General features: G+C 39.4%; 2 protein-coding genes across 4 annotated transcripts; one reads left to right on the top strand and one right to left on the bottom strand.

Annotated features, from left to right (window-relative positions):
- Positions 1-2,207, bottom strand: ANKRD49 (ankyrin repeat domain 49). 2 transcript variants are annotated; one of them, XM_084224571.1, is made up of 3 exons: positions 2,140-2,207; positions 1,380-1,650; positions 1-945 (listed from the first exon to the last, which is right to left on the bottom strand). In XM_084224571.1, exons 2-3 carry the CDS (start codon positions 1,635-1,637, stop codon positions 487-489), a joined length of 717 nt encoding a protein of 238 aa, XP_084080697.1. In that variant the 5' UTR covers positions 1,638-1,650; positions 2,140-2,207; the 3' UTR covers positions 1-486. The 2 variants fall into 2 exon arrangements, with proteins under 2 accessions (XP_084080697.1, XP_084080698.1); XM_084224572.1 differs by lacking the exon at positions 2,140-2,207 and adding an exon at positions 1,820-1,924.
- Positions 2,208-2,243: 36 nt separating this feature from the next.
- On the top strand, positions 2,244-22,370 carry MRE11 (MRE11 homolog, double strand break repair nuclease). Of its 2 annotated transcripts, XM_084224189.1 has the most exons (19): positions 2,244-2,474; positions 2,976-3,108; positions 5,520-5,680; positions 6,286-6,373; positions 7,216-7,357; positions 8,756-8,870; positions 9,906-10,091; positions 10,557-10,728; positions 11,462-11,542; positions 12,083-12,209; positions 13,973-14,073; positions 15,199-15,372; positions 16,590-16,652; positions 17,636-17,840; positions 18,792-18,875; positions 19,872-19,927; positions 20,394-20,464; positions 20,828-20,906; positions 22,042-22,370. In XM_084224189.1, exons 1-19 carry the CDS (start codon positions 2,455-2,457, stop codon positions 22,084-22,086), a joined length of 2,103 nt encoding a protein of 700 aa, XP_084080315.1. In that variant the 5' UTR covers positions 2,244-2,454; the 3' UTR covers positions 22,087-22,370. The 2 variants fall into 2 exon arrangements, with proteins under 2 accessions (XP_084080315.1, XP_084080316.1); XM_084224190.1 differs by lacking the exon at positions 2,244-2,474 and having other exon boundaries at positions 3,017-3,108; positions 5,539-5,680.
- Positions 22,371-24,582: the final 2,212 nt, after the last annotated feature.

The following is a 24,582-nucleotide window of genomic DNA, read 5'->3' on the forward strand; positions in this document are numbered from 1 at the left end:
TATTTTATTTTATAATAAGCCTTACATTAGGTTCATTAAACATTTTGTGTATCACCCAAATAAGTTACATTCATTCTGAGCTTTCATGCAGTTTTAAAAAAGTAAGAATTTCTCAAAAAATAATTTTCAAGTGAGCCGTAATAAAGTCTGCATAACCAAGCCAGAATTTTTTCACATCAAGTAAATATTCCAGTTTTCCCTCCTGCTTTGACACTACAGACAACTTACAAAGGCCTCTCCAAATCTGCACTTATTAAAGAGAAACTCACAGGAATTACTGAGACTTTCTGACCACCTCGACTAACAGCAGTAACACTTCAGAGTATGAGTGTGGCCACTGAACTGCGCTGCAGGAGGTGACATTTTGCCTGAGGAGAACACTGAAATATCTTACGTTAAAACCTCGTTGCAAAGAGACAGACCACCACCGACAGGCATGCAGAACACTAACAAGAAAGAGGCAGAAAACCTCACATTCACAAGCTTTTACGGGGACACAGTGTTTATGCAGTCTTCTACTATTTCAAAAAGGTAGTGATATATATCAGTCCTCCTTGCAATGTCAAGGGCAGTTTCATCCAAGTTGTTTTTCAAGTCCGGCTTCACATAGCGATTCATCAGCAGGAGCTCAAGGGTTTCCCTGCTGTTCTTGTTTCCTGCAGCAATGTGCAGGGGTGTCAGCAGACCGTTTGTCTGCGCGTTGATGTCTGCGCCCTGCTGCAGCAGGAACGCGGCCACGCTGGTGTTGTTCCACTTGCAGGCGCTGTGCAGGGGCGTCCAGCCGTCCACGGTCTGCGCGTGAACGTCGGCCCCTTGGGCCACCAGCTCGTGTGCAACATCCAAGTGCCCACTGTAGGCAGCTCGGTGCAGGGGAGTGTACTGATCTTCATCACGAGCGTTCACTGGAGCCAGCTTTTCCGTCAGGAGCCTCTTCACGGTACTCAGCTGTTTAAAGAAAACAGGGAACTTCGTGTGATTCCATGAAACAAGATGTATGGCTTTGATGGTCCTGAAGTTTAATTTCTCTCAGTGCCAGAAGCACTTATAAAATCTCAGATACAGCCTCTCCACCCCAGTTAAAAGGCTTATTTGCCATGAAGAGCCTAGCATGCTTTCAGTTTATAGAAGTTAAAGTGCTGTTATTTGAACTTTGAACTGGAATCAAAATTTGTTCTAAAAGCCAACGGATCCAGAGACGCTTTAGTGTGTATGGACTACAAAGAGGGATGGTTTGCATACAATGGCTTGCAAAACCAGATCAAAACAGCTCAGAGAAAGAAAGAAAAGTATAGGTAAATTTTTGTTTGTGGACGAGACTGCAGACGCGCTCAAAATAACATTCTTGTAAATTACATATATGAACAGAGCAAGTGCCTTACCCGATTGTTTTCAGCTGCCCAGAGTAGCAATTTCTCTGGATGTTTTTCCATTTTCTTTTCTTGCATTTCGTACCATTCCTCCGTTCTTTCTTGCTCATCATCATCATCATCAGACTGTCCTGACCAACAGCTCTGAGTTCCTACAGGAATCAAATGCCTGTGCGTCTCCAGCAGTTCAAGTTGGTTAAAATGTTCTGTGAAGTCTTCGAACAGCTCGCTGTCATCATCGTCTTCATCAGCTTGCTTGTCTTTATTCATTTTCTGTCAGCATCTGTGAGGAGCAGAGGTACAACAGTATTTATGCCAACTGTAACTGTTATCGGTGCACTGTCAATAAAACTATCTGATAGATGATGCTGATGTCAACAAGCAGCCAAACTCAAGGGAAAACTCAGTTATCCTCTGCTAACCCGGGCTTTGCCAGCTCTGCCAGAACTCACAGATAACATCCACGCTGGAAAAGCACCGTGTAACCCCGACCCCCGAACGGCACCACCTTCAGACTGCAGTGCAACCTGCGCGAGGGTTTGCCGAGTGCACTCGGATCGCTGCTCACTTTACTAACAAAGGGTGTGGAGAGCAGCCCGGACTTCGGGGCAGAGTCTCTGCTCCGCCACAACGGCCCGGCCTGCAGCACCGGCCCCGCTCCCCTCCGCGGGGCCCACATCCCCCCGGGCAGGCCGCACCGCCCGACAACACCGGCCGATCCCCGCCCGCCCCACGAGTCTCCCGTCCGCCCCGCCCGGCCCCGCTCCGGTACCCGAGGTCCCAGCGGCGCCGCGGCTCCGGGCGGGGCGCGCCCGGCGAGCGCTTCCGGGCCGTGCGGCCGCCGGACGTGACGGAACGGGCCGGGCCGGGCCGGGCCGGGGGCGGTGCTCGGCCCGAGCAGCGGCGGGAGCGGGAGATTGAGTGGCGGCAGTGATCGTGCAGTGATCGCACCTGACTGTGCCCCCTGCCCTGGCCCAGCCCTGGTTTGGTCTCATGCACTTCGCGTAGCGCCTGTGAAGAGAGAAGCTGAGCTCCCTGAGCTGGCAGCGCTGTGCCGGAGCCTTGCCGTGAGGAACCTCGCACCAGCATGAGCACCATCAACTCACAGTAAGCTCCCGTTGTCTGCAGCTGCCTGCAGTCCTGACACATCAGGCAGCAAGTGTTTTGTATGTCTGGGAGGAGTTAAGAAGAGCTGGGATCTCAGTTGTGTTTCCCTCTGGTCCTTACGATCACCGTGCTTGCCTACATGCACGTGTAGATTGCCAGTACAAAGAGAGAATTAGACTTTCCACGGGTATTTTTAAAAGCAAGAAACCTACAAAGGGTTCTTTAGTTTTTAATTAGAACTTCATAGGGGTGCTTGCATCCCTTTACTGGAGCAGAATGACTGGGATAAACAAATCTTCCAACTGGCTGGTTTGGCAATATGCTGTTTGCAGTACAAGCAGAGAAGTATTTTGAGACTCTTACACGACTGATACTTGGTAGAGTTTTATGGCAGATCTCCGTGTTTCATGACTTTGTACAGATAAGCTTACCTTAGTAAAGACTGTGTAGAAATTCCCTATGTGTATTGCTCTATGACACTAGTTTTCCTGTCTTACTCAGTGATGATGAAGATACCTTTAAAATACTCGTTGCTACTGATATTCATCTTGGCTATTTGGAGAAGGATCCAGTTCGTGGAAATGATACATTTGTAACTTTTAATGAAATTTTGGACCACGCTCAAAAAAATGAAGTAAGTGCTACTTTTTGGAGAAGGAAGAATTGATGTTGTTGAAAATATGGTCCAATCTGCCAGAAGCTGTAAAGCTTAGTCCTGGTACAGTCTCTAGTAATACCAAATCAAATGGCTGAACTATTTGTTGCATTCAGTTTCACTTCTGATTAGTAAAAGGAATGCCTGATTCTTTGTGAGAGCATTCTTACTGAGTCATGACTTTAGTTGCATTAGCAGTGTTTTCGGGTTGCCTGCACCACTTTCAGTGGTATCTAGAGAGGGTTTGTCACTGCGAGGGGGTAAAATAAGTGAGAGTGAGAGTAGTGATATACAGTCTTCTGACAAACCGGCAGAGATTTGTTAGAAGCTTTTGAAGTGTCATGCAGTGCTGAGTTGCTGAAGTGAGCAGTTCTGGTGCCGAGCAGCTCCGGTTTCTGCACAGTCGGCAGCAGAATCCTGTAGTGGGGTGGACAGAGGGGCTTCCTGAACTGGGCCAATGTCGGGGGAGCCGAGGGCCACCGGGAGCCCGCAGCGGCTGATGGGACCTGGGTGGAGTCAGGAGCAGTGGCAGCCAAGACCCCACCCCACGCCTGTAAAGGAAGCTCCTGGGGAATGGCAGCAAGCTGGGGCACTTGTAACATGGCAAACAGACCTGCCGTGGCGTGACTTTTTGTGCAGGAACAGCACTTGAGCCCTGCCAGCTCCACCAGGGAGCAGTGGTATCTGTCTGGCAGAAAGCCATGGCCTTTCTCTGCATCCACCACAGCTGACACAGCTGCCCAGACAGAAGTCCCTGTTCAGACACAGCTCTGGTTGAGGAGTATCAGAGAGTGTGTATGAGAGAGAGTGAGACTGCTGGAATCACACTCTACTTTCCTTAGGGCAGGCCTGACAGGCAGACAGGTTACACAATCCAGGGGATTCACTATCCTCTGGATGAACTCACTGAATTAAGGGACAGGGGGTAATGGCAACAAGTTCCTGCCCAGCACAGCAGGTGCATCTCCTCCTGTGACTGCCCCACATCCCCATGTGTGCTGGCATGACAGGTGTGAGGCTCTGCAAGTGGGTCTGAACAAGGACAGTGTTTCATCTAGCATAGAGGTGTTGCTGAGGTTGTTGCCTGTGCCCAATATCAAAACTTCCATGAAGAAAAAAGGTGGGTTATAGGAGACCCACTTCTGATGGGAACAGAACGCCCAATATGCAGACTGCTCCACTTGTTATAGAAGCCTGCTGCATCCCCAGGGCCTGAGTTGGTTGACAGCAGCTGAACATGGTCCAGCATGTGCCAGGTGGCCCAGAAGGGCAGTGGCATCCTGGCCTGGATCAGGCAGGGTGTGGCCAGCAGGAGCAGGGCAATGACCATCCCCCTGTGCTCAGCACTGCTGACGCCACAGCTCCAATGCTGTGCTCAGTTCTGGGCATCTTACAACAAGAAGGACACTGAGGGGCTGGAGCGTGTCCAGGGAAGGGCAACGGAGCTGAGGAAGGGTCTGGAGCACAAGTCTGGTGAGGAACAGCTGAGGGAGCTGGGGGGTTTAGCCTGGAGAAAAGGAGGCTCAGAGGAGACCTTATTGAACTCTACAACTGCCTGAAAGGAGGGTGTAGCCAGGTGGGGGTTGATCTCTTCTCCCAAGCAGCAGGACTAGAGCAAGTGGCCAGAAGTTGCACCAGAAGAGATTTAGAGTGGATATTAGGAAAGATTTCTTCCTTGAAAAGGTTGTTAAGCACTGGAACAGGCTGCTCAGGAGGGTGGTGGAGTCACCATCCCTGGAGATATTTAAAAGATGTATGGATGTAGCACTTGGGGACATGGTTTCATGTTGGACTCAGCAGTGCTGGGTTAACACCTGGTCTTGATGATCTTAGCGTTCCAACCTAAACGATTCTGTGATTCCATTTTTAAGGACTGGATGTTCATCAGATTCTTTGTAATTTCGATAAGGTTTTTTCCTAATGCTTTACTAAAAGCTAAATATATGCAGTAGATGCAGAAACTGCAGCTAGCACCTTCTCAAAATAATATGGTGATAGCTACTGGTTTCTTTGCACTAAGTAATGCAGCAGTGAGAAGATAATGTAGCTTTTCATGTCTGTCAAAAAATATTCATGAGCCACTTTAGAAACCCTTATTACAGTAGTAGACTAATCCTTTATTTAACACTATCAGTTGTTTTCTCCCTCTTCATAAATGAGTCTTTTTGGGTTTGATTTTGTTTTAATCAATAATTTAATTAGGGTTTTTTTTTAATAAGGAAGTTAAATATTGTTTCTCTTACAACTAACTCCTTTTACCTAGAAGTAGGTTTCCTCATATTTGAGGAAGTATGTATTCTAGAAGAAATAATTTAAACAATTTGCTTAGGAGTCTTTCAAGGTAATACAAAATGTTGTATTAAAATAATAAAGCTTTTTGTTACATACAGGTGGACTTTGTTTTATTAGGTGGAGACCTTTTTCATGACAACAAACCCTCCAGAAAAACAGTACACTCTTGTTTGGAGTCACTAAGAAAATACTGCATGGGTGACCGTCCTGTTCAGTTTGAAATTTTGAGTGATCAGGCAGTTAATTTTCATTACAGCAAGTAAGTATGTTACTATAATTTACCATGGAAGGCTTGGTTTGTGTATGGGGTGAGTGTGTTGTGATTTTTATTTTATATCCTCCATGTCTGGAACCTGGAATTTTTAGGCCTGTCTGTGTGGAACAGTTCACAGGATAACTTCACCTGTCATCTAAATCTGTAAAGAAATGTGTACAAAATTTTGAGAAACTTCTGAATGTGCTGTGACTCTTGATATATTTATGTAATGTATAGTTTCCATTTTGCAAGTATAATACAAGTAATCCAATTCACACGAGTTGGTTTGGTAAAATCAGCAGAGTTCCTTGTGTGTGTAAGCAAAGGTTGCACAGCTTAATCCACTACTACTGCCCAGTTTTTTGTACAATTCTTTTCATGCCTTGTTCCAAAAAAAAGAGGTTTCTTTTGCTACCCCATTCCCCATAGAAAGTGCCATTCCAGACCATGAGTAAGAATCTTCTTATGCTTAAGCTTAAGCTTATTCATAATCACTTCTTTCTGAGTTTCACCACATCTATTTATGATGAAGTTAATTTGAAGAGAATATTGAGAACCGTACGCAAATTTGCAGATATAGTTTAACTTCTTTTCTCCTTTTTATTCAGGTTTCCTTGGGTGAATTATCAGGATGAAAATCTCAACATTTCTATTCCAGTTTTTAGTATTCATGGCAATCATGATGATCCCACAGGGGTAATTCCTATTGTAATTGTACTGTTGCATTACAAAGATATAGAAATACAGTTCTGCAAGATCATGCTGCTTTTAGTCAGTTGCTCCACTCTGTGTGTAAATATTTGTTTGGGAATTATCTTAATAAGTGACAAGTTGAATGTAAGTGTGACATTTAAAAGCAAATGGAAATAAGCTAAGAGATCCATATGAACTGTGTTTAATTTCTTTATTAAAGAAGTGGCAGTCTTTCAGAAAGTTTCTAAAACATTCCATCTGTAGAGGCTGAAAGCTTCTTTCTTAAAGAAGGAGAATTTTGATATTTTGATTTGTACATATGTAATTGATATGTATCGTGCATTTTTGAGAAGGATAACCTAATACTAGTGAAATGGTAGCTTAAAAACAAGCTACTCAAAGTAATCAGGAAACGGGTTAGAAAGCATTAAAATGCATGCGTTAAATTAATAATTTTGCATTTTATATCAAATAGCAGTGTTTCACAGAGATGAGTGTTTTAGTAGCAGTTTAACTTTGAATTTACTATAAGGTAATTATCTTAACCAGATAATTTTTGTACTAGTTTAGATACTGGCTGATTTGAATGGTTTTTTGTGGTTTTGCTTTTCTGAATGATTAAATGTTTAATTCATATTGTTCAAATGAAGTATGACTTATAAAAGGGATTTGCTTTTGTACTCTAGAGTATTAGCAAAACCCTTAATATATGTTATGGGTCTTTTCAACTGCAGAATTTACTTAAGGAAAGATATTCTCTCTTACTTTTGAGACTTTCATTTAGACATGAAACACCTAATGTACTATTCAAAGTTTTGTGTTTGTTTTTTTAATATTTGTTGTAGGCAGATGCACTGTGTGCATTGGATATTTTAAGCTGTGCAGGACTGCTGAATCACTTTGGACGTTCAACTTCGGTGGAGAAAATAGATATTAGTCCCATTTTATTGCGTAAAGGTAGAACAAAAATTGCTCTGTATGGCTTGGGTAAGTATTTGTCTGCCAGACTGTGACTAGACTGTTCATGTATTACTGAAATTTAATAGGTCTAAATAAAATTGGAACAAATGTATAAGGCTGCAACAAATATGAAAGTATACGTGATTCTAAATTAAAGCATATCAATTCTGTGACAATGTTAGGTTTTTCCTCCTGCTTTGTGTCACTAGCTGACAGGGGTTTTTTTTGCTCATTTAGATAAATATTCCTAAACTTGATTTTTTGTGCTTTTATTGGTGATAAATGAACCCTGCTTCAGTTAACCATAGTGCTGGTTTATCAAGTCAGAGCAATCTTAAATTCTCTCTGTTGTCTATTAAGCTTATTTCATCCTACCTAGGCAAATCGTAAACACCCGAAGTTTGTGTGCCATTTTGGTTATAGTTAAAAACAAAAGCTGAGCAGAAATCTAATACCTTATGTGTCTGTCTGAAGTGGTTCACAGGTAGCATGGCCATGGGTAATCTCAGTTTCTTTAAAGAAACTGAAGGGTTTTATACTTTAAAGTGGTTCTGTGATATGTTTTCAACTTCAGGTTTGCTCCTTTATATTTTCTCCACTGAATTCCCCTCTACCCTCACTTCATACTTAGAATGGTTATTTTTGGCTGCTCTCTGTCTAGAGAAGTTAACTATTAAGGGGTTTTTTTTCACCCATATTTTTTGTCCAGTCATGAGTGCTTAAACATTTAATTCCAAGCAGCTTTTATAGCTCTAAATTAAGTCCTAGTTGGCCATGATTTTGTGTGTTTAATGAGATACTTGAAAGTTTGCCAGATGTTTGAAAGGTTAGTAGTTAGTGGAACATTCTAATATCAGAGTTTTCAGTTCCAAAGTTGTTACTGGGAAATGCAACAACTTTCTGAAGTACCAGCATTGCTGCATGAAGATGTTCATGGCATGTTTCTTTGTGTTTGTGCCAGAATTATTTTTACCTTTTTGACTTTCTCTGATTCAGAGAGCATTTGTTCTTGTATAAAATACAGACACTCCACATGGAATTTATTGATGTCTATCATAAGCCTAGCTAAGGATAGTTTTATTTCCTAGTTAAAAACATCAAGGAAATAATCAGTGACTTTCAGGGATAAGACACGCATAACGCTTGAGCAAGCTGTTGCAGTGCCTCACTTCCCTTACAGTAAAGAACTTCATTGTAATATCCAACCTCAATCTGTCCTCTTTCAGTTTAAAGCCATTCCCCTGTCCTATCATGCTTTCCCTTCTGAGAAGTCCCTCCAGCTTTCTTGTAAGCCTACTTTGGGTACTGGAAGGCTGCTATATTTTTGTTCCTTATGCTTTTTTTAATAGAGTTGCTAGTAAAAATGCTATGAAATGCAGAGTTGTTTACCACACAAATTTATTTTTGTTTGTTTGTCCACTTCAGGAGCAATTCCAGATGAGAGGTTGTATCGTATGTTTGTCAATAAGCAAGTAACCATGCTGAGACCAAAGGAAGATGAAGATAGTTGGTTTAACTTGTTTGTGATTCATCAAAATAGGTAACAGTACTAAATGAATTACAGCAACTTACTGTGTTGCTACATTAAACTGTCTGGAAAAGGATAGGTGAGCAAACCAGCTTTATTTTTTCGTGCTTCTTGTGGTTTCTTAAGATTTTTATAAGTGAAAACATTATTTTACAGCTCTTTTTGGAGAATTGTAAAGGAAAAGGTTTGAAATAAATGAGTTAAAGGAGTTGGGAGATCTCTTCCCAAACTTTTATAGTCCAAGGCAGAGGAGGGTTTGTAGTGTTATATGCACATAACTAGGTCTTTTCTGCTTGTTAGAGCTGGGAGAACACCAAACTTCATATTGTATTTTCTATCTTTGTTTGCATCATAGTTCAACAAGTACCTTGTGTTCCCTTGCACTGTTGTGCTTTACAGATAGGTAAACTGTTCTATCTGCCTCCAGCTTCTACCAGCAGTGGTAGTAGGAACAGGCAGAGGTGGTTTCCAAATACTTTCCTCTGATTTTTTCTGAAGAAGAGGGCAATCTTCATGCTCAAATAATGGTGAGGAAGGTGTAAACAAATGGAGCTCGTATTACCCTGTGTAGTGGTTTCTGTTCTGTAGGCTGAAGGAACTCACTCCCCCATCTCCCTCATCTTCCAGAAAGGGACTGGGGATGGCATGTCCCATGTCTGTATAATTCAGTTGGCTTTTCCCCAGCATTTAAAAACAAAAAACAACCAAAACTGATTGTCATGAGATGCTATAAAAGCATTCATATAGAAAAAACAAAAAGTCTTACAAGCCAAGTAAGAAGAAAAGGGAGATCCAGATAAAAAGGAGGGGAGCAGAAAATAGCGAGCTATGTAAAAGTGAGCTATGTAAGTTGCCCTTTTGTTTAACCAAACACTAAACAACTGTGTAAGGAATAAATGTGGAGAAGAGCTGACATGTATGACATGTATGTCTGATATTACTGTTGGAGTTCCTGTATCATTTTAAATCACACTGATGTTTTTCTCCTCCTTCACTCTCCCCTTGCCCATCCATTATTCTTATCTTCTCTTCTCTTCTCTTGAACAGGAGCAAACATGGAGCTACCAACTACATTCCAGAGCAGTTTTTAGATGATTTTATTAATCTTGTTGTGTGGGGTCATGAACATGAGTGCAAAATAGCTCCATTCCAAAATGAACAGCAACGTTTCTATGTTTCTCAGCCAGGAAGTTCAGTGGTGACATCTCTGTCCCCTGGAGAAGCTGTGAAGAAGTGCGTGAACTTTTCTTTTTGTTTTTGTTTATCCCTTGTCTTACATGTCTCAGGTGTTCTGTTGAGAACAGAAAAATGCTTTAATACAGTATGAAAAGATTTGTACTGCTGTCTGGATTAGCTTCAGAGTGTGACATAATAAGCAAAGTAGGTGGAATGAGTACCTGGTATAACTTCTGCTTTGCTCACAATTTAATCTAACATTTAAAGCAAATGGAACTTAGCTAGTAGGAGTTACATACTGATAAATTAGAGTACAAGGAACTGAGTGTAGATGCTTTTATATGGAATAAGCACAATCTAAGTATAATAAAATGGAAGTTTTGCAGGGCCAATCCTGAAGTACAGATCTTTCTGTAGCTTTTGAAATTTTGTCCCTGAAAAGTAAACATCAATTTGAAAACAAATCTTTATACCATAGTTCTCTTAAGTTTATCTTCTAGTAAGTTATCTTTCTTCTTCTAGACACATTGGTTTGCTGCATGTTAAAGGGAAAAAAATGAAAATGGAGAAGATTGCTCTAGAGACAGTGCGAACTTTCCATATAGAGGACATTGTTCTAGCTGATCATCCAGATCTTTTTAATCCTGACAATCCTAAGGTTACTCAGGCAATACAGGCATTCTGCATGGAAAAGGTAACTTGTGGTGCTACCAGTTTATGGATAACAGGGGATGGAATCTGGTACTGGTTTTGAGATTGGAAGATGAGAAATCTTGTGTCTTACCCATATTAAAATGAACTTCGGCTGTATTTCCATAGGAAGCTAATTCCATGACATTCTCTCTGCAGCTTTGGCTTCCAGATGGCTTGATTGGGATGACCTGTTAAATTCAGCTGGAACTGCTTTTTGCGTGTCCATATGATTTTTGTACAAAACTTTGAATGTAGGAGTGGAGCAGTGTTGGATGTGCAGTGTTGTATTTATGCTGGTTCCAAAGTGCACTTTGGAACTAGCATAAATACATTGACCTAAACCCTAAGGGCTCAGCCATGCAGTCTGAAGTGGCAGAAGTAACTAAGCAAGTTTATTAATTGCTTTGTTCTTAGGTTTATACAGCTCTCTCTGCTTTTCCCTGGAACTAGAAATTTAGCAAAGCATACTGGCTATAAAATATGAGAGATCAGTGGTGTAGGCTGGACTACACTGTACCTGAAGGATAAGCCCTTCATTGTCGTGTTTTTCTCAGTCATTCTTAATGGCTTTTGGCTGCATTTTGGTACATATGTGTTCAGGAACAAGAGCACATTCTATAATGATTTATTTTGATTGCTCCCCTTGCAACTGGATGTATTTAAAGTTATACTTGAAGTGTTCAGGTATCTGTAGGAGAACAAAGTAGAACTGAATTTATAATTCTCCTTCACAGGTGGAATTGATGCTGGACACTATAGAAAGAGAACGCTTGGGAAATCCCCGCCAGCCAGAGAAGCCTATCATAAGATTAAGAGTAAGAAATTGTTCAGCTTGGATTGTTTTGTTTTTAAAGGTCACTGTGAAAAGTTTCATAGCAAAGTCATGCTTTTTGTGTCAACACATATACATTTTTTTGCTGTGTACAGGCAAATATAAATCACCTGCCATACTTCTGTTTACCTGTGTAACCAGGTAAGGTAAAGGATGGGATTGGTCATAAATGTACTTCACTGCTGTTCTGAGTAAGGACATCAAAAGTGGCTATTTACTGTGAATATTTTTAAGTCATATTATCCTGTGGGCTTTCCTAACCCAATTGGAAACTGTTGTGAAGGCTAGTAAATGAAACAAATTAAGAGCAAGTTATAAAAATGAGCTGTTATTAACTATTCCATTAATGTTATTATTAGCTGTTATTAGCCATTAATTATTCTGCATAGTAAGGTATTAAGTTTAGGTTGACTTATTTCTTAATGTTAATTTTTTCCTTTGAAGCATAACATATCTGTTTTTAATTGTGTGGCTTCTCCACTTTGTTTTGTTTCATATTTAAATTTGTCCTTTCCTCACTTAGGTTGATTATGCAGGTGGCTTTGAACCATTCAGTGTCCATCGTTTCAGCCAGAAGTACATGCATCGGGTGGCTAACCCAAAAGACATCATACACTTTTTCAGGCATCGTGAACAAAAAGAGAAAAAAGGTGATAATGAAAGAAGACATCATTGGCTTGCTTTTGTTTGCATTCATCTCTCTGTATTTTGTTACCCAGCACTTCCAAAGTTTTGGTGTCTACCATCTAATCTCTTGCAGGAGGAGTATAGATGCATTGTCTTATTTAAGTGTATATATTGTACAATTATTTCTTTTCTATTTCTGGGTTTGTCCAAAATTCTGATATTCAGCACAGTGTCTTCTGACAGTTATTCATAAACAGATTCCTTCTCCTTTGGCCTCAGACCTTAGTGAGTTATTTATAGTAGTACATATAGCCCCATTCCAGACTGAGTTACTCTATGCTTCTGTGGTAATTCCCATGAAAGGCGTTAAGTGGCTAACTCCCGAGGCTTCTTAGAATAAGATGATTTGGTTTGAACACTCTGAAGGAAAAGAAGTGTGTATAGTGCTTTTTCCCTTTATATTTTAATTTTATTTTGTAGTAGTTAATTTGTTCATACCTAAAATAGTAATGAAGGGTGTGGGCTTAAGAGCTGTTCATATATTTTTTAAAAAAGGTCTGAATGTAGGATAGCATTTTGTTTGCCCTAATTAATTGTGCGTACGAGGTGCTCTTGGCTTGTCTCTTCCAGGTTTGTTTCTATTCAAATATTTGTGCAAAACCAATAATAGCTGTTACTATTGCAGCATTTCTCACTGTTTCCTAGAATTTTTAATAAATGGTTAATAGATGTTGTTCAAATACTGGATTTGTAATAGTCGCTAATGAAGATTCAGCTTGTACAGGAACATAATGTGCTAAAAAACTCTTTCTAGTTTGCATTAGTACATTGTAAGTGCATTGTCCAGTTCCAGAACAGTTTTTATGAATACTGTCAGTTCTGTAAAGTTCAAAACATCATTTTATGAATAGAAATTGCTTTTAGTGAGACATTTTTAAAATTTTACTGTATTGTTCTTGGTTTATTTTTCTTTGGTTCCCTTTTTTTCATAGTTGTATAATCTCATTTTCAGAATACACAGTAGCTACCACATCTGCCACCATGTTTCACTAATTTACTGTTCCTCCTTAATGGGCATGTCAGCTTCAGAAAGGGAATATGAGAGTACTGCCATGGCTTTTGCGTTGCTTTATTAGACAGCCTCTTATGCAAGGGAAGTGGCTAAGGAAGCACTCAATGTTTTCATTACATGTGCACATTGTGGTTCAGGGGATGTTAAAACTTCAGGAATTCAGTCTATAGTCTAAAGCAGTCTATAGTCACTTAAAGTTATTTGTGTGGTATGTGCTAACCTAGGGTGATTATCCCTGTCATCCTTCTGCCATTCCTGCCTCGCTGCTTGAGAAGGGGGGATGAGCTATGAGCATTTTCTATTGAAAATCAGTCAGTGTGCTATGGAGGGGAATCTCTTTTCTGGTAAATGGGTTACTTATAAAAAACTTTATTGCTTTGATGACTCCTATGATTTTCTTCCATTTGTGACCTTCTAGACTTCAATTATAATAACCTTCAGAACACAGTGTTCAATATATAATCCAGTCATATGTTAGTTAGAACTCTTTATATCTGCTAGACATGGAGTTGTCTGCATAATTATTATGTTTCTCCGTGTTTCCAATGAATAGACTCTAAAAAGAGCAAAAGGCTTTACATATAAAAGGGGCCACAATTCTTAGGAGGCTTGCATTAACCTTTTTTCCAACTACTGTCAGTGGGATGGTTCAGTGGGATGGTAATAATTAAAAACTGTAAATCTGGATGATGCCCCTGTGCTTTTCTATTCTAGACATTGATCTTAATTTTGGAAAATTGGTTAGCAGACCTGCTGAGGGAACAACACTGAGGGTAGAAGACCTTGTAAAGCAGTATTTCCAGACAGCAGAAAAGGTATTTTTCTACCTTTTATAATTTTCCTTTTTAATGTCATATAATATTTTTATCACTTTTTTTTTCCTTTCTTAATGGAAGTAGTGTGCCCTGAAAAGACTCTGACATTCACCAAGAAGTGAATTTATTTCCCAAAACACTGTCTGAGAACTATCACATGAAGTGTGTGTCTTAGATTAGCAGGTAACTGCTGTGTACAGGTTGTGTAGGTGTGCGAACACACACTGGTTTAAGAGCATGATAGTTCTTCATGTGAACCTGCAGTGTGGAGAATCTGAGGAGAATCTGAGGCAGCATGTGAGTGAAGAGCTACCTTAATTTACTCTAGGACCAGTGTGAGACTGTACCATTTACTATTACGAGCTGACTTAGAGTCACTTGTTACTTGGCAGTATATTTGTGTCCTCAGATGTAGTGCACTTCCACATTTTATTTAAAGCAGAGCAGGGAGAAGGAAGAGAGACCTGTGACAATTTGCTTTCTTCCCACCCTTTTGTTAAGTCTAGTATGTTTCCCTTTCCCAGCACCAGTGCAGTAACATCTATGAGATTAAAAATAATCAGCGAGCCAGGTGCACAAATGTTTGATGTAGTTGATCAAACATAACTTGCAGAAGCCATTTCAGTTGTAGAAAGTCTTTAGAGCAAGAGTTTTTGAGGTAAAGATCCTTCAAATTACATCATCCTGCCTAAATTTAGACACATGCTGGGTGTCAGTATTAGGACAGCATACATTATGTTCCTTTGTTATACTTATTTTATTTAAGCATTTTAATTTATAATAGTTAGGGAGTTTATTCTTCTGGGCAGCATTATTTCCTGGAAGTTTTTATTTTAGATGTCACTAGCATTGCCATTTCTTTACTGTTCGTAAAGCCTTTTGCTTTGACTAGTTTGAAAAATACTCTGTAAAGTTAGTGTGACATTGCTAGTAGCAAGAGAGTTGTAACTGGTTTATGACACATAATATTTGCTTATTGCTGTGCTTTTCTCTGATTTAAATAAGCAATGCACATTACTGTTTTTGCAACCAACTTAATGTAATATTTATCTGACACAGCTGGAATATTGCTTGCTTTCTCTAATGGCAGATTATTTTAACAAATTATTTTCCCCAATTCTAAAGAAAGTACAGCTTTCACTTCTGACTGAAAGAGGAATGGGAGAAGCAGTGCAAGAGTTTGTGGACAAAGAGGAAAAAGAAGCCATAGAAGAGCTGGTGAAATTTCAACTAGAAAAAACACAGGGGTTTCTCAAGGAACGTCACGCTGATGCAGTGGGAGAAAAAATAGATGAGGAGGTAAGGAGGTAATGTTCTGTTAATGTTGATTCCCCAAGAGAGGTCAAGACAGTAGAAAAATCAGTGCTCAAACACGGTTTAATAGATTTTCCTGTGTGTGGAGCAGGTGCTTGAGGCAAGTGTTGCCTCAGTTGTCAAGCAGAGGCAACACTTGCCTCTAGTCATTTTCTGCAATGAATAAATGAATAATTAATTTATGATGAAGTTTCAAATACATGATTTCAAAACTTGTACTGAAAATGGGGTTTAGGTTGCACACGTGTTCATAGAAAAAAATCTGTCTAATACATGTAGAACTACATGTTTACTAATATTGTGAGAAAGATGGTAGGTGTAATCTCTTTGTAGCTTTTTTGTATTGGCTTAGGGAAGAGTACAAGAACAGGACAAGCATAAAAGGAAATTTATCCTTCAGGTGCTCTTCCTGCTTCTAACTGCTTTCAGCTCAGGGTATCCCAGAGACAGGCCCAGTTTATGTGTATTGAGCAACCCTTGAAAGACATTTTTGTCAACCAGTTGAGGTTCCACATGAGCCCATGTATTCAGCTGTAATATTCAACACTGTAGAAGTAATTGTTCTGCAGCTTGTCTGTGCACTATTTAAAGAATAATTTGGTGGGGAAGGAAGGCTGCATGTACATGTTTTCTTACTGATTGCTTTAATTCATGAGGGGTTGAAAGAGACAATAAACAATCAGTGCTTGCAGACTTTCTGTGACACTTTAGGGTGTATTTTTTGTTGTTGTTTGTCTTTAGAACTGATTTCTTCTCTCTGCCATGCCTCATATCTTTTTCCGTGTTTGTCAAGTTGAGCTTCCTTAGTTGTACATGTACTGCAGCATTGTCTCTTCTCATAATAGTTATTTTCTGTCTTGCTTCTTCATCTCTACCTCTTTTTTTCCAGTTATTCATATTTCAGTGTCCCTTATTGTCAAAATTACTATCCTCTTCTTCTCTTAAACACAGTGTCTCCTTCATCGTGTGCCAGGCTTTCTTCCCTCCCAGAGATGTAGCTCCAGTTATTAACAGAGTATGAGATTCTTAAACCATAGGACAGCATGAAGGGGCCTTAAATAAACTGTTCACTTATTCTTGGGTTCTCCACTTCTCACATGAACTTGACTTAATGATCCAGTGAATAATGCTTCACACTTACTGTGTTTTGATTATTGTATGACATGAATTGTTATTTTGATAGGAGCTCTTTTTTTATTCAGGTGCGAAAATTCAGGGAGAGTAGAAAAAAGAATACTGAAGAAGAAGATAAGGAAGTCCGTGAGGTAATTACTCTGAGTTTTGAACATAGGCTGAAAAATAGAGTGGTGACTTCTGCATATAAATTCAGTCATTTAGACGTGCTTCAGCAATACTTCCATATTGTCCTTGACAAGATGTGCCTGTTTGCCTTTAAGGCTTAGTAAGCCTGTTTTAAATCTTGTTAGGAGAATATGTACCTAAGCTACTGCTCAATTTGGCTTTTGAGGTCTCTTTTCTTGTACAAATTTGTGAATCTGATTGTTCATTATTTCTCGCTTTTAATGGAGATTAGACCAGGCAGGTGACTGTCTAAGACCTTTCAGCTTAAGCTCTTTGTGATCTCGTCACCAGTGGACATGTGGATGGAGTGTATTGGGTGGTGTTACTGGAACAAATGGGGAATATTGATAAACCTTTAGGTACTGTGTCCTTATCAGTAATCTTAAATCTCCCACATATTCATACTTCAAGTGCATATGTATTTCCAAAGAAAATTGCCAGCCTCTGTTAGCATGGGTGCTCCTTGGTCTTTGCAAGTTATGTGAGACTGGAACGAAATTTTGAGATAAAGGACACCTGGGGTGAGATTCAGTTCTCCTAATCTGGGATATCATCAACTGAGCTAGTTGTCTTAAGCACCCACTGTCATCAGTAGAGTTCAAGTCAGTGGAGCCCATAGGGTGCTTTCTCTGAGCAGACACATGGAGCTGACACAGGATGACCTGAGCTGTTCACCAAACTTCACCAACAATGTGTCACACTAACGAGCTCCACTCTGTTATCAGATCTTAGCTAACTACTTTATAGGTACACATCTAATTAAGTATTTTCACAGATGTCCTCATCTTCCATAACACTGGATTTGTGTCTTCTAAGCCTCACTGGTTTAGAATTACACATTTTTATTTAGAGTTATATTAAATATTTATTGTACATAACTAGGATTTAACAATGGTGTGTTTAATGATTTAAGATTCTTTCTCCTGTAATTATTTTTCCATTTCAGGCAATGATCAGAGCCAGAGCCCACCGATCTGAGGATGAAGTTCTGGCTGCAGCCTCCAGTGATGAAGATTCCATGGATATGGAGAAGAATCCAAGTGATGGCCTTTCTTCAACACTGAGCCGAGGAAGGGGTCGGGCAAGAGGTAGGGCAAGAGGTGCAAGAGGACAAAATTCAACAGCAAGAGGGTCATCTCGAAGAGGAAGAGGTAAGAAAACTTTGCAATCTTTGTACTGCAGTTCCTGACATTTTTTCTTTAAAAGGTGACTCTCTTCTGATGCTTCCATCAAGTGGAAATTTGCTGCTTTAGAACTCCTACTGGAAAAAAAAACTCTTCTCAAATACTTGGGGTATCCTATTACCTACAATTGACTGCCTTACAAGGCTTAAGTTTGGGACTTTTTTGCTGTGATTAAAAGAAAAATATCATGCTTCCCAGCTGTGGAAACATAGTATACTCCTAAAAGATGCATTATTGGGAAGGTCTGTACAATGAAGTGCATGGATAGACCTTTGTTACTGCTAAAGATTAATGCATTTGATCAGTGTAAAGAGGAGGTGCATCTCTTTACTAATCATCTATCCTAATGTAATTTACAAGAGACTTTAATGTTTCTAGTGACTGAAAATATGGGATGTGTTTCTTAAGCAAAAAGAGTTAAATAGCTCCTGGACTGAGTGTGATTGTACACTTTGCATTGGTAGTAGTACTTCCTTTACAGTTGTACTTTCACTGTGTGTGTGTGTGTGTGTGTATATATATATATATGTGTGTCTGTTTGTGTAAATAAATAAGTAACTCCTTTGAGTTGCCTCAGTAGCACGCCCAAATGTCTGAGTGTGTTGAGTTGAAAAGAAGGCTGTAATCTTGGGTCTGATTTGGTTAGTGCTTTTAAACTAGTTCTGTGAGCCTGTGTTCCAACACTGTTGTGATCCCATCAGAGTGGAGCCCCATGTGTTAAGTGGTTGTGTCTGGGGACCTTTGAACAGTTGACTCAGAGCAGTTTTTCTGCAAGTAGGGAGGCCTTTAATTCAAGGAGAAAGTGAGGAATAAAGATGATTGTAGATTTTTTTTTAAAGTGACTTCCCACTCAGTAATAATAGACTAAAGAGGAAAAAACTGCTGAACAGATTTGCATTTTGTTTGTTATCTCTGCAGGAACCACTAGCCAAGAGTCAGCTTCTGGCAGCAGATCCTACAAGCCTGTATCTGTTCCTGGCAAAAATATGTCTATTCTGGATGGTAGGCATGTGATCTGCCTGTTACTCTAATCTGCTCTCTCAAATTGTAGTGAAGGTGTTTGTTCAATGATATGAAGTGATTTAATTGTGTTTTATTCTATTAGTCCATTTCAACTGTGAGAGAGAGATTCTTTCAGTACTAATGATATAGAATAACTAGCAGTGATGAGAGAAAGAGAAAAGAAAATGAAAAAGTAGTGATACTCTTCTGTCATGGAGTAAAATGGAATGTGTTAGGAACTTCTGGCTAGAACTGCAAATATTACAAATTACATAATGCAGTTTCTTAAGGAGTAAGTATAGAAAGAATGTGTCATAGTATTTTAGGCAGAATATTCCTCAGGGGATAAACAGTTACATTTGACTGATGTTTACAAGTTAGTAAGCTTTAATTAGTTAGCAGATCCATGTAGCCTTACATTGTAGTGAGTTTTGGAAATGCCAGTTTTTACTAGAGAGGAAAACCTTATCTTTAAGCCCCCTACATATGTGAGAGTAGCTGTTCCTTGCTGTAGAGGAAAAGCACTGAGGAAACAGCATAGGTGATCTGAGAATTAAAAAAAAAAAAAATACTGCTCACTACTGCACATAAACCCCCCACAAAACACCCCAAGATAGACTGAATTTTAAATTAATCAGCAAATTACCTTAACTGTAAATTGGTCAGCAAATGAAATATTGCAGAGAAATGAATTTTAGCAGATGTATTCATAATTAGCCTGTTAGATATACAGGAATTTCAGTTACCAGTAGTATTTTTTGCATCATCTTAACCAGTGTTACTGATGGTTTTTCAGCCAGACTGGGAAGCACCTGCAGCTGCACAGAGGGTTGGATTGACAGACTTAATTTATGTTTTAGGTTAGTTTGTTTGTTTTACAGGGGTTTTTGCAGTGGAAATGCATGCTAGGCAGATCTTAAATAAGAAGAAGTGTATAATGTTGTTTGCATTTAATTGTGTGAGCATTTTTAAAGTATTACATATGTTTTATTCCAGTCTTTAAGTCTTCCAAAACAGACCACTCTTCAGATTCGTTCCAGTCTTACTCTGAGGTAAGCACCTTGTTGTATGAATGAAGTTGTGCTGTCTTTTGCTGTTGATTTGAAAAATAAATACACAGTCAAAGCATTAGCCTAAATCAGCAGATGTTCCCAAGGGATCAGTTCCAGCATTAAGTTTTTACATGTTAATATGTAGACCTTTTGTATCCTTTTTTGTTATGGTGTTTGTCTGAGAAAAGCCATGTTTTATTTGTGGCCATAGCTTAAGATATGTAAGGTGTCTATAAATGAGTGTTTTGGTGGGTTGTGCAAGGTCAAAGATGTGAAGAATAAACTTGTGCTGTGTTTGCAAATTCGTGCAGTTCTAGCCTGGAGCCCTCTCAAATGTATATTATTCTAACTAAACAGGTGTTTAGTTGGAAAAAAACCCGAGGTTCTGTGCTATAGGGCTGACACATGCACTCTCTCTGTAAGGATAAATTCTGTGGAAAAACTTTAAACTTTTTTTTTTCCCCAGGATATTATAGATATTGATTCTGATCCAGAAGATACTTCTTTTGTTCCTTCCTCTTCCAAAGTAAATCGAAGGTCAGTATGTTTACTTCATGAATGCAATGTGTGCCTTATTTTTGACTGGCAGTTGGCAGAGTCCAAGGGTCTGATTGACTACCAGATTTTTAGGAAAGTCATAACACTGCTTAGAGAATTTATATAAATTTTTAATTGCTAATATGGGTTACCTTTTTGTAACCGAAAAAAATGAGGTAAGCTTGATTAGAGCTTTAGTATGAAGATGTTATTTTAAGAATTTGTATTGTTCTACTTATTGTTATGTCTGGGGTTTTTTGGTTTGTGTTTTGGTGGTCCAACTCTTAAGTTAAGGGGAAGTTATTGGAATGTGTGGTGACTGAGGACATGCTGATGCCATTTTTTCTCTTTGTATGTTTCAAGGTTGCCAGCTGCATCTTCACTTAGTAAAAGAGGTTCACAAAGCCAAGCATCTAGAGGAGTTGATTTTGAGTCAGATGAGGTATGGTATATAGTACTATTTTTTAGTTTTATTTCATGTTAGTTTCTATAGCTCACTGTTTTACAGCTATTTGAGTAAAGTATTTCAGAATGAAATTGAATTTATTATTTTTTCCCTAACAGGGCTAGATTATTGCAACCAACTTTGATTAGACTACCTGCATAATTATCAAAAATAAGGCTAGAAGGAACCTCAGAAAAATATCCAATCCTTTTTCCCTTCAATTTTAATCAGTGAATTGTCATTACTGAAATGTGGACCTGAAATTGCCTGGGAGAGAAAGTAATTATAATCTCTTCTAGTGCTTAGCTATATCCTTTCATCTAGTTATATTTTTTATTCTTGTAAAAAGGAAGATATTTTTTTTTTTTTCATTTAGAAATGGCTGTTTTCAGGGCATATTATTATTGCAAATTATCTAAGCACACTTTTTAAAAAAATTAAAACACTGTCTTCAAGTCTAATATCTGTTCTTACAGTGTATCTTTGAACTACCAGGAAATGGTTTCTTCCACAGTTAAACAAGTAGAACTTTTTACACAGTTTTGCACTGAATAGAAGACACTCTATTCTGTCAAGCACTGAATAGAAGACACTCTATTCTGTCAAGCACTGTGCAGTTTGTTTTCACAGTCTGTCATGCATGGTCAGAATCCATTCCTTAACATTGTCAGGTGATGGCCACTTCAGAGAATAGACTACGTTCTTGTCTCTTCTCCCCACTGTGCTGTCTCTTCTTGGACCTGGAATAAAAACCTACATGTTTGCTAGAATATGCAAAAATAGACAGTATTTTTAATTCATACAAATATTAGTAAATTATGATGTGCAATGTGTATACAGACATAATTAAACTGAGGTATGTGCTGCTCATTTACAACTGAAATATAGATTGTTCCTTATTTCAAAGTAGCTGTTCTGGTCATATTGACATAAACTTCTCTGCACACATGTCACATGGACTTCTAAGTTAATAAATGACCTCTTTCATATCAAAACCAACAAAAACAGGTCTGTCAGAAAACATAGAATTGTATGGCCAGGCTTTCTATTTTAATCTAAAGGCGACTTTGCTTTTTTTTTGACTTGGAACAGGTGCTAATTTTAGTAATGTGTGTCTCTTTGCAAACTGCAGGATGATCCATTCATGACCCCTGCAACGTCAAGAAGAACTAAGTGATTTCTGCCTCACTGTGCAAGAGAGATTGTGGAAGTTTGTGAAGAAAATGGAAAGCAGTTTGCAAAACTTTGTGATATTTCCCTGTAAATGATGGCCTGCCTTCCATTTTCACTTCTGTGAAATGGTTTGGTTTGGGTTTGTTGGTTTTATTCAGCGGCACCAAATTTGGTGTAATGTCTGTTACTTTGCTTGATGCACTAGGCTAGAAGGGCTCATATTCTAAAGTACTGCCTGAAAGTGCAAGTTCTTTCTAAAGCTCTGAAACTCTTTTTGAGATGCTAATAAAAATGACAGTTATATCTTTTATAGAAAACTCCATCTCTGGTTTGAATTTTGCAGAGAAGTAAATTTATAGTAGTCTGCAGGTATGAATATGGACACAGTCTCAGTACAGTGGAACTTGTACTCACTTGCAATCTGCTGTGGATACAGTTGAAAACTCTGAATTCAGAGTCATAGTTGGACACAAGAATGTGGTTTTCAGTATTGAAGCTATAAAGTGTCCTAATGATTTCAACTCTACCAGGAGAACTTAAACCCAGTACTGCACAGTTATTAAACATTATAGTATGTGAGAATTAATTCAGCTCTGTATGAGTAATAGGAATCATATCAAAGGCTCTTTCTCCCTTTTCACAGTTTTTTTTCAGTCAGGTATCAAATTCACAGTGTCTTTGTGTTGTATCTGTGGAAGATAAACATAGCAGCCTTCACTTCAGGGGAAAACATGTAACTGGTGTGTGGAGAAAGACTACTGTAAAGCGATGCTTGTCCTAAATATTAATGTGATTGGTTATATGAGGGGGCAAGATGCTCTAAAAATCAACATGATTTCTCAGAGGTCACACTGGATAGTTTTTGAAAAATCACTGCTCACCCATGTAATTTCAGTTCCCTTGCCCCAGAGAAGCTCAAAAATTCAGCAAGGCTCGGAAATTCATTATAGCCATGGTAGTGAAAGATTGTTCCCTGGAGCAGGGGCAGGGAGAAAAGTACACTGTGCTGTGTATTTAAAAAGAAAAAAAGGCATTATTCCTCTTTTTGAACACTTCCAAACCTTTTGGCATGTCTAGCTGACTTTTTTATATTCCTCTTATAATCTTTTATTCCCACCAGAATGTTATAATTTCGTTAAGAGATTCTTGCAAAGGTATTTTTGATGACTTTTTTATTGCTTGAGTTCATGGTCCATCCATATAGCTTTATTTCAAACATTATTTTTCACTTTAGAAATGGCATCGTTTCACAGGTACCTTTTATAAAAAGTGCATTCAGCATGCCAAATCATGGCATTTCTGTGCAGCTGCCTGTTTTACTGTTGGAGTGCTGGGGATTGTTGAGCAAGGGTAAAGTTGCCAGGAGCAGGTAGCAAGCTGCCAAATCTGCTGTAGCCTGTTCTCTAGTAACAACCAAACATAAGTGAGCTGCTTAAACAGCTCATACTGGAGCATGTTTTAAATACAAAACTAAATCAGAAATGTGTTGTGAGAAAGGCACCACAGCACAGAGACCCCTGACACAGAGAGCTTCCACTGGGCTTTTCCATGACCCTTTGTGGGTATTTTGGGTGTGCCTGCCCAGAGTGCCTGGACCACCTCCTCTGGATCACAAGACACAGAATGCAACTCAGAGGAGGGTTGGGCTTGAGCTGACTTGGGGAGAGATTCCCGTCCTGCAGCAGCCTGGCTTAGGAGGTGAGAAGATACCCTGCTCTCCTGGATGAAGCTTATCTTCAAAGGCAACAGCAGCTCTAGCTACATATGCAATGGGTACCCTACTAGAAATTAAGAATTAGATAAAGGAGCACAAGTAAACAAAGCTGATATTTTTTGCTGAAATACAGATTATAGTACAGGAGAACATGATACAGAGTACAGGATATAATAGATGTGAAACAATAAGAGCTGGTGTTTGAGTGGCAGAAGAGGGAATGCCCTTACACGCTGGCCAGCAGTGCTGGAAGGGAGAGGGGGACCTGGGAGCTGCTGGAGCAGCATAGCAAGCAGGGGGACATATGCCACTGACCCCTCTGTTCTCATCCCAAACCTATAAGAACATTACTCTGCCCTACTTTCTATTATTTTCTTGAGCCTTTATTTGAGACTGGTTTCCTGACAGTGCTTCTGAGTGGGACATGTTTCTTCTCTCTGAATGTCAGGTGTGACTGCCACCTTAGCAGCTCCAGCAGGCCCACTGGAAAGCTTTCTCTGAGACAGTTGAATTGCCTGAAGAGCTTAAATTGCTCAATTTAATGGAAGAAACAGACTGTGGCAGCAGTGTTCAGAGTAGCACTGTGGGTTGTCCATTCTGCTTTTTCTATTGTGTCCAGCTCCTGAGGGGTGGTGAAGAGAAGGCAGCCTGGGCAGTTTACCAAGGCAGTCACAAACATCTTTTGGAAGAGTTATTGTCCCCAGTGAGTGACTAGCTTATACTAGAAGCTTTTCAGATAGTGGTCATTTAATTAATGGTTAAGTAAAGCCTTTTATGCATAAAACC

This window comes from Fringilla coelebs (assembly GCF_963513975.1).
Source record: "Fringilla coelebs genome assembly, chromosome: 2".
Taxonomy (NCBI): Eukaryota; Metazoa; Chordata; class Aves; order Passeriformes; family Fringillidae; genus Fringilla; species Fringilla coelebs.

Coding starts and splice junctions, on each gene's coding strand:
- ANKRD49 (XM_084224571.1), bottom strand. CDS start 1,637: ATGAATAAAGACAAGCAAGCTGATGAAGACGATGATGACAGCGAGCTG. Junction 946..1,379: donor GGGCAGCTGAAAACAATCGG/GTAAGGCACTTG, acceptor TTCTTTAAACAG/CTGAGTACCGTGAAGAGGCT.
- MRE11 (XM_084224189.1), top strand. CDS start 2,455: ATGAGCACCATCAACTCACA. Junction 10,729..11,461: donor AGGCATTCTGCATGGAAAAG/GTAACTTGTGGT, acceptor TCTCCTTCACAG/GTGGAATTGATGCTGGACAC. Junction 19,928..20,393: donor CGTTCCAGTCTTACTCTGAG/GTAAGCACCTTG, acceptor TTTTTTCCCCAG/GATATTATAGATATTGATTC.